The 14,474-nt window shown below is 43.0% G+C and overlaps 1 protein-coding gene across 1 annotated transcript in view; it reads left to right on the top strand.

Moving 5' to 3' along the window:
- LOC120909298 (membrane-spanning 4-domains subfamily A member 4A-like) overlaps positions 1-13,800 on the top strand; it is a 54,984-nt gene extending 41,184 nt beyond the window's left edge. The window contains exons 5-7 of the mRNA XM_040321045.1: positions 1,152-1,277; positions 5,979-6,101; positions 13,278-13,800. Coding sequence (XP_040176979.1) covers positions 1,152-1,277; positions 5,979-6,101; positions 13,278-13,370 — 342 coding nt within the window. The 3' untranslated portion in view covers positions 13,371-13,800. The remainder of the gene's footprint in view (positions 1-1,151; positions 1,278-5,978; positions 6,102-13,277) is intronic.
- Positions 13,801-14,474: the final 674 nt, after the last annotated feature.

Here is a 14,474-nt window from a genome sequence, read left to right as displayed (position 1 = left end):
GCACTTAGGTAGAAATTTTAAGGCAGTGTAACTCAAATTAGAAATTCGCCGTTACGCCGGGTCTTTGTGGATTTGGCCCTTAATTCCTATTTTCAAGCACAGCAGAGCATAAAAAGGAATTCATCCAAAGTGAGAGATCTTCCTGTCTTGATAGTGTGTCCTCATTCATAGATTTAGGTGGTGGGAAAGTTAAAACGTTTTTAATCATCACTTTCAGTTCCCCAACAATAGAGATAATGAATTTCCCTGACGGGGACACAAACAGCAGTATAATGGTTAGACAGTGGGGCAGATTCAGGTAGCTTTTACAGCGGTGTATCTCCAGATACGCCGCTGTAATTTGAAATATGCGCCGGCGTATCGTTACGCCGATTCTCAAAGGCAGATACGCTTAAATAATAGGCTTCCTCCGCCGACGTAACTTGAATGCGGCGGCGTATAATTGTGTGCAATATTACGTTGACCGCTAGGGGCGCTTCCGTTGTTTTCGGCGTAGAATATGCAAATTACCTAGTTACGTCGATTCACGAACGTACGTGCGCCCGGCAGTAGTTTTTTACGTTGTTTGCGTAAGGCTTTTTCGGCGTAACGTTGCTCCTGCTATTAGGAGGCGCAGCCAATGTTAAGTATGGACGTCGTTCCCGCTTCGAAATTTGAATTTTTTACATCGTTTGCGCAAGTCGTTCGATTTACGTAATTTACGTTCACGTCGAAACCAATACGTCGTTGCGGCGTACTTGAGAGCAATGCACACTGGAATATGTACACGGACTGTGCATGCGCCGTTTGTAAAACACGTCAATCACGCCAGGTCATCACACTTTAGCATAAAACACGCCCCCCTTCCACATTTGGCTTACGCCGGCCCCATTTACGCTACGCGCCGCAACTTACGGAGCAAGTGCTTTGTGAATACTGCACTTGCTCCTGTAAGTTGTGTCGGCGTAGCGTAAATACAATACCCTGCCTTGCCGTAACTAGGCGCGCAGGTACCTGAATCTGCCCCATTGGTGATAGTGGTGCCTTCCCCACCTAAAAGGAAAAAAAGGTGCTTGGGTACACTTTAAAGTTTAGACTACTGTATACGTTTTTTTTTTTAAATGTTCCTGTTTGAATTAAGTTACAGTAATTTTTTTCTGGTGTTTTTCCAGATAAAAAGCTCTTTTGGCTTAAATGTTGCTTCCACCTTCATCAGTTTTCTTGCACTAGTTATGGTCTGTGTGGATCTGATCGTAATAAGTCATGACAATTACCATCACTACAAAAAAGGATCAGTTGTAAGTTATTTTAAAAAAAGATAAATAATTTTATTGTGTATATTTACATATGTATTTACTATATATAAAATGTTTTATATTTTAGTCAGCCATATATGAACATTTTTAAATAAATAGTATTTTCTTACTTAACCAGAAGGTGGCAGCCTAAGCATCCTTTTCAATGTTTTTCAGGGTATCCTTATTTTACAAAAAAGAAAACAGATATGTTGTAGGCCTGGGTCTTTATTCCTTGCGGGGATGCACATTCACTAGATATGATCATTGTGAGCTATTAGGTGTTACATTTTACGCAAATTTTGTTGCAAACAAATAAATAAAAATATAGCTACTTCCCAGTGGCTCAGCAGTGCTCTACTGACATTGGGGTAGATTCACGTACCTTTTACGGCGGTGTATCTCCAGATACGCCGCGGTAATTTGAAATCTGTGCATTGTTACGCCAATTCTCAAAGGCAGATACGCTTAAAAAATAGGCTTCCTCCACCGACGTAACTTGATTGCAGCGGCGTAGAATTGTGTGCAATATAACGTTGGCCGCCTGTCGCAATGTATTTACGTCAGTTACGTTAGGCTTTTTTGGCGTAAGGTTGTTCCTGCTATTAGGAGGCGCAGCCAATGTTAAGTATGGACTTTGTTCCCGCTTCGAAATTTGAATTTTTTGCATCGTTTGCGCAAGTCGTTCGCGAATAGGGCTGGACGTTCACGTCGAAACCAATACGTCGTTGCGCCGTACTTGGAAGCAATGCACACTGGGATATGTACAAGGACGGCGCATGCGCCATCCGTAAAAAACGTCAATCACGTCAGGTCATCATACATTTACATAAAACACGCCCCCCGTTCCACATTTGAATTACGCGCGCTTACGCCGGCCCCATTTACGCTACGCCGCCGCAACCTACGGAGCAAGTGCTTTGTGAATACTGCACTTGCTCCTGTAAGTTACGGCGGCGTAGCGTAAATACGATATGCTGCGCCGCCGTATCATTGCGCGCCCCTACCTGAATCTACACCATTGTGGCTAGCAATGTCCTGGTGTGTTTTAATAATTAATTATAATAATATTAAATTTTAATAATTTAATATTTTTTTATGCATTTTTTATGTATTTAATTTATTAATGTAATTTACTATTTGATTAAACAAAATGCATTATTTGTGCATTTTCTTTTTATTCATTTCATACATGTTTGTATTATTTTTTTATTTAAATAATGTGTTAATGTATTTAAATCTTTTATCATCAATGTATTATATTTCCTCATTTAATTATTACAAATTTATTATTATAAATATTAATTAATACGCCTGTATCTGTCAGCTCTGGTGGTCAAAATGTTGTATAGTTGTTCTTGCATGAAATATTTTCCACTAGGAAGAACGGGGAAAGGTTTGTTTACACGTACCTCTCCCCGTTCTTCAGGTCTGTGACCCTATCGCGAGACACCGGCGGCTTTCGGGTCCGCGGTTCCCGCCGGTGCGATCATGGAGCTTCGGACCGGGTCGCGAGCGTGGCGCGCTTGCGTCCCACCGCTGGGTTCTTGAAGGGGACGTACCTGTATGCCCTTGTGCCCAGCCGTGCCATTCTGTCTACGTTTATCATCGTGCGGCAGTCCTTAAGTGGTTAATTAAGTCAGGTAGCTAGTCCCACAGCGCCAGCTGTAGTTGATTTTGTAGCAGGACAAAGCTGTCAGTGTGTAAAGGTGATTAGAGTGCACAGTTGTATTCAATCCAAAGCCATAGATATTCAGTTTTCCCAATATGGAAAAAGAACGCTCTATTTGTGGTAAAAAAAGGACATCAAATTTTGTTTGGGAGCCACGTTGCACGATGGGGGCACTATTTCTTCCAATGACACCAATGATAGGGCTCTATTTCTCCCCTGATACCAATGACGGGGCACTATTTCTTTCCCTAATACCAACGTTGGGGCTCTATTCCTCCAACTGAAACCAATGATGGGCGGCACTATCTCTCCCACTAATTCCAATAATGGGACACTATTCCTCCCACTGATACCAATGATGGGGTACTATTTCTTCCAATGACACCAATGATGGGGCACTATTCCTTCTAAAGAAACCAATGCAGGGGCACTATTCCTTCCAATGACACCAAGGATGGGGCACTTTTCCTTCCAATGACACCAAGGATGGGGCACTATTCCTTCCAAAGAAATCAATGATAGGGACACTATTCCTCCCACTAACACCGCTATTCCTCTCTTTGACACTAATTATGGGGCACTATTCCTCACCCTGAAACCAATGATGGGGCACTATTCCTCTCACTAATACCAATGATGGGGCACTATTCCTCCCACTAATACCAATGATGGGACACTATTTCTCTCACTGACCCCCGGCATGCTTTACTCCCACTGGCTATAGTCCGACCCCCCTACAGCCTGAAGGACTGTAAACTGGAGACCTCCTGTAATTCAAATAACACTTCAATGGATTTCAGGTCACCTGCTGTATTATATTTGGCAATGCTGCTCCTTCATAGATACTGCACAGTTGTCACCCTAGGTCAAAAAGTATATTATTGGCAAAACCACTTAGTGACAATATAGGAAAAAAAGTCTGAAAAAAAGAAAATGAATGAATCCAACATATCTAATGCACTTTAATAGCAAGTAATTATAGAGTGGGATTCTACACACACAACCAGTGCACTGGAGCGCCGCCCCCTCTGGCTCTTACTGCCACTGAGTCTAATAACATAGATTCATGCACTGCACAAATCTATGTTATTATCGCCGCTGCTCTATTCAGATGGTCGGCGCTCATGTCCGGCCATCTGAATAACGGCAGCTGGTTGGCTGTACGGAAGTGCCTATCAGAGCCAAGGGCTCTGATAGGCTTTTCCGAGTACAGGGATGCGCTCCTTGTATAAGACTGACAGGCGTCTCAGCCAATCAGGTTGGCCGATTCTGGCTACCGGTAACCTGATTGCTGAGACGCCTGTCAGTCATCAAGGGCGGTAGAAGACATCGAGGGACGTGGATGGCTGACTCCAGTAAAGGTAAGTGCCGGGCGGGGGGGGAAAGGGGCACTTTACAGGGCACAGCGGCAACATCAATAGGGACAATAGACACAGTGGGGACAATGGGCACAGTGGGGACAATTAAAGGGCACAGCGGTGACAATTAAAGGGCACAGCGGTGACAATTGATGGCACAGTGGCTGTGTTTGATGGCATGGCACAGTGGCTGCGTTTGATGGCATGGCACAGTGGTGACAATTGATTACATATATTAAAGTCAATTTATTAATAGCAAAAAAAAAAAAAAAAATACATCCATACACCAACAAACAGGAAACACTGCAAACATGAAGTTACGAGTGAACAACCACAATAGTTAGGCATTTTGGTTATATGTAACAAGAAGCCTAACTATAATTCTATATATACACAAGAAGAGGAACACAGGTCACAGGGAATACCAGAGGTGCAAGGAAGGGGGAACCAGGACTGGGATCAGGAACAAGGGGAGCAGATATAATGCAGCAAGGTGCAGGGTACAGGAGGCAGGACAAGTGCAAGACCAGGAAAGATGGCAGAGGCATCTGCCTTATCACAGCAATGCAAAACCCTGATGCAAAGTGTATCAGCAGAAGAAGGACTTAAGTACTCTCCCAGAAGCCAGCATCAGGTAGAGACTGATTACTGGGATCTCCTGGCTGCTTTTGTATTTGATGGCTTTTTTGGAAAATATACAGTGACATACCTTAAAATAATTTTGGTGTTAATTTGGGGTTTTAATTAACATTTACGATCTTCTATACACTCCAGTACTACTCTTTTTTTCTTAGGGGACCGATTATTATGCGAAGTTGATAATGTACATTTATCTTAAAGTGAAAATGGAAAAAAATATGTTCTTGAAGAGAAGTTTTAGGTTCAGGTATTTAAAGCGGGGGTTCACCCTATGAACACAAAAAAAAAAAAAAAATTTTCTACCATAAAATCAGACATTGTAGCGCGAGCTACAGTATGCCTGTCCCGATTTTTTTACCCCCGTACTCACCTTGTACTCGTACATCGAAGATACCGGGGAATGGGCGTGCCTATGGAGACGGAGGATGATTGACGGCCGGCTCTGGCGCGTCACGCTTCTCCGGAAATAGCCGAAATAGGCTTGGCTCTTCACGGCGCCTGCGCATAGCCTGTGCGCAGGCGCCGTGAAGAGCCGAGACCTACTTCGGCTGTATTCGGGGAGAGTGACGTGCCAGGACCGGCCGTCAATCATCCTCCCTCTCCATAGGCACGCCCATTCCCCGCGGGAGCCGAAATCTTTAATGTACGAGTACACAGTGAGTACGGGGGTAAAAAAATCGGGACAGGCATACTGTAGCTCGCGCTACAATGCCTGTCTCGATGGAAAAATCATGTCAGTGAGGGTGAACTACCGCTTTAAGATGGCTTTATGTAAAAAAAAAATGATGTCAATAATTTTAGTAATTGTTTTCTATATCTGCTAGAGTTTATAAAAACTATATGGAGGTATGGGGTTTTATTGAGGTTTCTAACCACTATGGGTAATTTTCTGTGGATTTTGGGGTTACAGACCAAAGCTATTTTATATACTTGAGCAAAGGCAGACTTTGAGAATTTTTTTCAGCACAGGTTTTCTTTCAGCTTGCCAATAATGTTAGCATGTTACATTACTAATGTTCATTTTTGTTTTTACAGGCTGGTGGATATGTTGTTCTGGTAGCACTCCTGTTAAGCAATCTTTTGCTCTTCTCAGTATCCATTTTCTTGTCTGTGTTTGGATGCCAGGCCATGGTTCTTGCACCTCATAGTGTACCCCAGGTGAGGCACATTTGGGCATCTTGTCCATCCATACTTAGCTCCTGTAGAGAAGTTTTGTGAGTCTTGTTGCAGTTTGAACAGCAGTAGGTAACTTTTTGGATATCAGAAACCAAGACATTTAAGTTTGAAGCTTTTGGCACCAGGGGCAAAACCAGCCATGCTCAACTAACTCTCACCTATCGCTAGCATATATCATCAGTTTTATTCTTACTCTGTCCTTCCCTCTAACTAAACACTAAACCCTCCTCCCAAAATGAATCCTATTGCTCAGGCTTGGTTCACACTGCTATGACCCCAAAGTCATGCAACTTCCAGTGCATTGCGATTTGATGCAACCTCAATGAGGCTTTCTTGTGACTTTGTTTTGTTATGATTGGCCAAAGCCAGAGTGCGACATTTATTCGATTTTTTTGGACCATTCTGAAGCCAAAAAGCTTTCCCAATCCTCATGGAATAGTCTTGCTACCTCTAACCATGATCGGCCTTGCTTCCCTTGGTCTTTATAGGTCGGGTCCCTTGTATCTAAAATTGCAGGATATTTACATACATGTTGAATGAGCTGTTCATTGTCAAAAACAGCTCTCAGTCTCTTGAAGGTTTTCTTTCATGCACTGTGAACACAGCTGTGCAATGTTCTTGCTAGGTGGACAATGTGCTTTGGGAGGTAGCAATGTCTGGGAAGGGATTTTGAGCAGCAAGGATGGGTTGAGCCACAGGTACACAGCAGAAAATAAAAGGGGAGTGGAGTATAGGGTTAAAAAAAAAAACTCTAAAGTCGCAGCCAAAGTCAATACAGAGAACTTCTTTCTCTGCAGCATGCTGGGAGAGGACATGTTTTTTTCTAGCGAGACTGTGACTGCTTTCTACAGAAACTGAACTGTAAAATGTTGCACACCTTTTGTTTTGGTGAACCTGGAATATATTTATCATATTTAAATTAAAAGTTTACATTTGCTTTATTGAGTACCTATTCCCTAGTTTGACACTTAAAGAATAACAATGCAAACTGCAGCTCTTTGATTTAACTTTTTTGTATTTAAAAAGAGCTGTAGTTTGCAAGGCAAGTTGTACATAATTATTATAGATTGTACAAAACCGGTATAACAATGAACAGGTGGGGGTCACTATGTGTGACATAATGAATACTACAGATTAAAGCTCCAAAATGGGAGTACATCTAGAGAAGATAACACCATAATATATACACTTGACCCATATGTATTGTTAAAAAAAAAAAAAAACTTAACATATATCTGTAATATTTGTAAAAGTACAAGTGCATAGAATTAAATACTGTGTTCGTCCATGATTCGATATGATACCAAGTTGGGAAGGTCTAAGTCCAGCTTTCTCTACTTTATTCTTCCAGTAGAAAAAAGGGGGGGACCACCGAAGGTGTTTGGGACTTTAAATGAGAATACCTCTGTGATGTATCTCCATCCTTGTGTCTGGACTTTATATGAGATTACATCCATACTATATCTCCATCCCATATGCGGAAAATTGCAACAAAGGGAATATGGGACTTTAAATGAAACAGTGGGCTAAATGGGGACAAAGTAATGAAACAAACCATAGATGAAATGTTCATGTATTGAGAAAATAGAATATTTGGTAGAAACAAATAGCTTGTACAAAAGTACAGAACATACATTTCATACATAATACAATAGTTGATATAAAAATACATTAAATAAATAACAGTCGATGACAACATATATAGCCACATAGAGGTTGGGCATACCCACACAATAGGTGAAGTATAAAATGTAAATAGATCATAGAAGTACTGGTTGATCAGAATGGGTCCCATAAAACGCGTATAGCTACATCTTTATAAGCCCGACGCGGCGTTTCGTGTATATGAAAAACACTCATCAGGGGCGGATGTAGTGGGATATCTGGAATACAGATTTGATTAGTGATCAAGGTATTAAAATTGGATCCACCAAAAAAGAGGTAGTAAGTCAGTTCTGGTTACTTACAGTATGTCAAAGTGGTAATGTTGTGTAAATAGTGTTGTGTTGTGTAGTGTAAATAGCTATTTGTTTCTACCAAATATTCTATTTTCTCAATACATGAACATTTCATCTATGGTTTGTTTCATTACTTTGTCCCCATTTAGCCCACTGTTTCATTTAAAGTCCCAAATTCCCTTTGTTGCAATTATTCTTCCAGTAGGTCTGTCCTAGTCTGCTGGAGTTCTTGGAGGGAGAGCGCAGCTTGTGACATTTCGTGTGCTTGTTCCAAAGTATGGATATGGGTTATTAACCACTTACCCCCCGGAACATATTGCTGCCTAAAGACCAGAGTACTTTTTGCGATTCGGGACTGCGTCGCTTTAACAGACAATTGCGCGGTCGTGCGACGTGGCTCCCAAACAAAATTGGCGTCCTTTTTTTCCCACAAATAGAGCTTTCTTTTGGTGGTATTTGATCACCTCTGCGTTTTTTATTTTTTGCGCTATAAACAAAAATAGAGCGACAATTTTGAAAAAAATGAATATTTTTTACTTTTTGCTGTAATAAATATCCCCCAAAAATATATAAAAAAACATTTTTTTTCCTCAGTTTAGGCCGATACGTATTCTTCTACATATTTTTCGTAAAAAAATCGCAATAAGCGTTTATTGATTGGTTTGCGCAAAAGTTATAGCGTTTACAAAATAGGGGGTATTTTTATGGCATTTTTATTAATATTTTTTTTACTAGTAATGGCGGCGATCAGCGATTTTTTTTTCGGTATTGCGACATTATGGCGGACACTTCGGACATTTTTGACACATTTTTGGGACCATTGGCATTTTTATAGCGATCAGTGCTATAAAAATGCATTAGATTACTATAAAAATGCCACTGGCAGTGAAGGGGTTAACACTAGGGGGCGGGGAAGGGGTTAAGTATGCCTGGGTGTGTTCTTACTGTGGGGGGGGGGGGTGGCCTCACTAGGGGAAACACTGATTTTCTGTTCATACATTGTATGAACAGAAAATCAGCATTTCCCCTGCTGACAGGAACGAGAGCTGTGTGTTTACACACACAGCTCCCGTTCCCCGCTCTGTACCGAGCGATCGCGTGTGCCCGGCGGCGATCGCGCCCGCCGGGCACACGCACGGGAGTCGGGGGCGAGCGGGGAGCGCGCGCGCGCCTCCGGCGGCGCGCACGCGCCCCCTAGTGGCGGCTATACGATAGGACGTATAGCTACGGGCTCTCGCCCAGGAGAGCCGACCTGCCGCCGTATAATGACGGTGCGCGGTCGGCTACTAGTTAAATCATTTATGCAAGCTTGTTGTTCTTGTATGCGCTTTGACGCTTGAGCAATCAGTTCTGCCCGAATAACACATTTGTGTGCCTCCCATCTTGTCATTGGGGAGATCTCAGGGGTATAGTGATTGGACTATGGAGCGAAAGAAGGGGACTTGATTGTTGCTTGGGGCATAAATGTTTGCCAGGGTGACAGATTTCCCATTAAGTGTTCTTTTTTTACAAAAAGGTATTGGGCTTCTTTATCAAAGCAGGAGTCTGAGACTTGGAAAGAACAGTTTTTGATGTAAAGGATAGAGACCCCTTTTGTCTTGGATGTGTTAGTAGTAGCGTGGAAGACCATTGGATAGCGGGTGTTAGAGAGTTTAGGGATAGAATTCATTTTAGAGTGCGTCTCCTGTAGGAAAATAATGGCAGCTTTGTTTTTATGCATTGCATGAAGTAGCTGGAAGCATTTCTCTGGTATATTGAGACCGCAAGAGTTTAGGGATAGGAGTTTTAGAAGGAGCTTATTACTTATAGGGAGAGAGGGTGTCATTCTATGGAGTGTGTCATCTGCTGGTAAACAAGATTCTAAGTTTGTTATTTGACACTGAATAATTCGGAAGAGAGAGCGATTCTAAGGAATCTAAAGGTTGCGGGTGAGATATGGTAAGAGGATCTAAAAAGGTATATGGGCATCGTTGGATGGGGGCCTATCTAGTAGGTTGTACTAAAGGTAGTAGTTGTTCAGCATCAACGGATTCTGGAAGGCCTCTGAGCCTCAGGTTATGGCACCTGCCACAGTTGTCAAGATCCTCCATAGGTCTGTGAAGATCTCTGAGTTGCAGGGTATGGGTGTCTACAGCCTGATGGATGAGGCGTATGGCAGTGCCCTGGTGTGTGGCTACCTTTTTCACCTCTGCACCCTGCCTGCAATGAATTGGATGTCAATGCAAAGGTCTGTTTTTGCAGCCATTAAGGTATCCTTAAAGTCCGCCGTGATCTTGTGAAGTCAGACTGAGGTGATAAGCCAAAAGTTTTGAGAATGACACAAATACTAATTTTCACAGTCTGCTGCCTCAGGTTTTGAGATGGGAAATTGCATATACTCCAGAATGTTATGAAGAGTGATCAGACGAATTGCAATTAATTGCAAAGTTCCTCTTTGCCATGAAAATTAACTTAATCCCATAAAAAGAAAATCCACTGCATTTGTGAAGAAGGCTTCAGGTGCCCAAGAAAGTCCAGCAAGCGCCAGGACGTCTCCTAAAGAGGATTCAGCTGCGGGATCGGAGTGCCACCAGTGCAGAGCTTGCTCAGGAATGGCAGCAGGCAGGTGTGAGCGCATCTGCATGCACAGTGAGGCGAAGACTTTTGGAAGATGGCCTGGTGTCAAGAAGGGCAGCAAAGAAGCCACTTCTCTCCAAAAAAAACATCAGGGACAGATTGATCTTCTGCAGAAAATATGGTGAATGGACTGCTGAGGACTGGGGCAAAGTCATATTCTCCGATGAAGCCTCTTTCCGATTGTTTGGGGCATCAGGAAAAAGGCTTGTCCGGAGAAGAAAAGGTGAGCGCTACCATCAGTCCTGTTTCATGCCAACAGTAAAGCATCCTGAGACCATTCATGTGTGGGGTTGCTTCTCATCCAAGGGAGTGGGCTCACTCACAATTTTGCCCAAAAACACAGCCATGAATAAAGAATGGTACCAAACACCCTCCAACAGCAACTTCTTCCAACAATCCAACAACAGTTTGGTGAAGAACAATGCATTTTCCAGCAGGATGAAGCACCGTACTATAAGGCAAAAGTGATAACTAAGTGGCTCGGGGACCAAAACTTTGACATTTTGGGTCCATGGCCTGGAAACTCCCCAGATCTTAATCCCATTGAGAACTTGTGGTCAATCCTCAAGAGGCGGATGGACAAACAAAAACCCACTAAGTCTGACAAACTCCAAGAAGTGATTATGAACGAATGGATTGCTATCAGTCAGGAATTGGCCCAGAAGTTGATTGAGAGCATGCCCGGTCGAAATGCAGAGGTCCTGAAAAAGAAGGGCCAACACTGCAAATACTGACTCTTTGCATAAATGTCATGTAATTGTCGATAAAAGCCTTTGAAATGTATGAAGTGTGTCTAATTATATTTCACTACATCACAGAAACAACTGAAACAAAGATCTAAAAGCAGTTTAGCAGCAAACTTTGTGAAAACTAATATTTGTGTTATTCTCAAAACTTTTGGCCACAACTGTACACACTAGAGGGGATGAGTGGGTGGATGCTGGACTAGGGTGACCACATATCCAAACTACAATTCAGGGACACCTCCCTTCCCAAAAATCAGCTTGTGCTGTAATGAATCACAGCATAGTGATTGGACACAAAAGGCGGGATTTATGATTTCTCCAATCACAAACAGGGGGCAGGGATTGTGCTGTCATTGAGTAAAACGGTGATGTGGCAGCCTTTTTTGGGGGCATCAGATTGGCCCAGGGGGGGGTGGCTGTGTCAGTTTCATTCTGGGACACTGTATTGTCCTGGAATGAAGGTGCCCGGGACAGATCTGCAAAATGCCGGACTGTCCCGGACAATCCGGGGACATGTGGTCACCCTATGCTGGACCCGTAGCAGACATGTCTGATGAAGAGGTAGGGCCTTGTAATGCTGCTCACCTGTGTCCACTCCAGGATATTCTGTCTCAGCCTGCCGCTAGAATCGTGGGGAGAGCAGGACCATGTGGCAGAGGAGCCACAGAATGAGGTCCCCATGCTGTTCGGCAAGATTGCACGATGCAAACCTCCGGTGGGGTCGAGTGAGATCCTCTGCTGGTGGAAGCTCACAGGCTTAGCAGCCATCTTCCACTGAGGTCAAACCATGCCACCTTTCTTTCATTTTACTTTAGCTCAACAGGTTGTCCAGTCCAGGATGTGAAACCAATGCTAGTTCTCTTATCAGTTAATTAGGGGCTTTGCACGACTTCATACAAGTAACTTTTCTCTATAGGTCCTGATGAAAAAGTTGTCTCTCTTCAGGCACACATAGGAAACCCTTTCTCTAGTATGCTCAGAAGAAGACCCTGTAAGGACACTTTCCAAAGGTGGTTCCAGGCAGGAACAGGGAGAGAGGCAAGTAAGTATCCAGCTGGACAGAAATCAGGGAAGTAGATTTATCAAAGGACTGTCATGGTCTTACCTCTTTGCAGGCTTCTCATCACTGACATGTGCTGGCAGCCATCTTGCTTCATGGGGTTCTTGTAACCTGCCTCACTCTGCGGCTCCTCCTTCCCACTGGGAGGAGCTGGCTGCTCTGCATATATATATATATATATATATGACGGCAGCTGCAGCATTTCCTTGCTTGGGCCTCTCGTCTGTTACCCCTTCTGTGATCGTGCTGCTTGTTCCTGGTTACCGACCCGGCTACGGACGTTCCTTCTGGTTCCTGATCCCCGGCTTCGTTTCACCCAGTCTCTGGCTACAGACTCCGGCTTGGCTGACGTTCTTCCCTGGCTATCGACCCTGGCACGGTTGGACGACTCTTCTGGTGGTTACGATCGTCAGCGTGGACTTTGACCTTGCTGTTTGGTTTTCAATAAAGATCTTCTTATTCATTTATCTGTTTTGTACGTCTGATTCATGTTTCCATGACAAGGACAACTTGTACCAAAGGTCCTGCCAATCTATAAAACAGTGAACCCCTACAAATACATGGGCTTAGCCTTGGAGGTGCTAGACTTTTCTGCAAATCTGGTTCAATCAAGTACATATACGGATCAGAGGTTTATATTTTAGTTGGAAAATTTAACAGCCACATTTGCTTACCATGATCTAATAAAAGGGTATAGGGGCTCCTTTACATTATATTGTCTGATTCAGATTTTTATGTCAAATAATGAATTTGTTTTTTCTTTTGTATGTTTTCACAGACCTTTCTGATCCAGAATGAAGTTGTGATTGCAAAGCCTGAACCATCAGTATATTCAAATCCAGAAGGCAGCATACATTTCTCTACAGCCTAGGTGCAGACTTGTGCAATGTGGGAACCAGAGCGATTACAGCGCCGGTTCCCGCATCTCTCCCACAGGCAGTTCACACTGCCCTCTGTGAACCAGTGCGGGTGTCATTACATTGGTAATAACACCCCCAGATCGGTTCATAGATCACAGTGCGAACTATGAACTGGCACAGGAATTTCAGTATGGGGGGAAAAAAGTCCCTGCAAATCTAATGAGAGCTCAGACATACAACTCTATATCAGAACTCGCACTGCAGACATCGCATTTGATCAGCGCCTGCAGTGCGGGTGCAAATCACATGCAATGTCTTAGATCACATATGTGTGAACCTTGGCTGACAGTAGCCAGTTCATGAAATGCATGCTTCTGTTTAATATTTTTTTTAAATAATTAAAAGTAATTTTTACAGGTTTACAATAGAACATGTTCTCTAAAATTAAACTAGTACAGCCATATACTAGGGCTCTACCAAAAGTTATTACCTTACATAGTCTCTTCATTTTCATTGCAGGTGAATAATGGATTCCAAGCAGAAGCAACATTTCCTTAATTCGTTTTTGATGAAGGGAGAGGGCAGGTTGTCCGACATCCACAGAAGGCTACAAAATGTTTACAGAGATGATACCATTGAAAGGTGCAATGTATTGTCATTAATGACTTTTGTCAATGGTGCCATCCTTGGTAAAAATTCTGTAGCCTTGTGTGGATGTCGGACAGCCTGAACCCCTCCTTTGTCAAGAAATCAATGACACCATGTTGATTCTGCTTGGAATCCATTATAGACCAGCAATAAAAATGTTTTTACTATAGAGGAATAGTTGCTCTACCAACATGTACAATTTGAACAGCTAATCAAAAGTGTCATGGATATGCAATAAAGTCTGGCAGCTTACCTGATCTCCATGTGTTCATTAGAGGCCTGTCTTTTATCACCTTCCTCCCTGTATTGCTCCACCCTATGACATCCCAGGAAGCCTTTATTAACCACTGCACTGCTAGTCTGCGTTGCTGTTCAACCACGCTTTAGTTCCTGTCTGCAGTGTGCTACGATTATCTTCCTGCGTACCGTTTTTGGCTCGTCCCTGACTTCTCCTGTTTGCCTGTGAT

Source organism: Rana temporaria, chromosome 8, assembly GCF_905171775.1.
Source record: "Rana temporaria chromosome 8, aRanTem1.1, whole genome shotgun sequence".
Classification (NCBI taxonomy): domain Eukaryota; kingdom Metazoa; phylum Chordata; class Amphibia; order Anura; family Ranidae; genus Rana; species Rana temporaria.
This window is presented reverse-complemented; position numbering and strand designations above follow the sequence as displayed.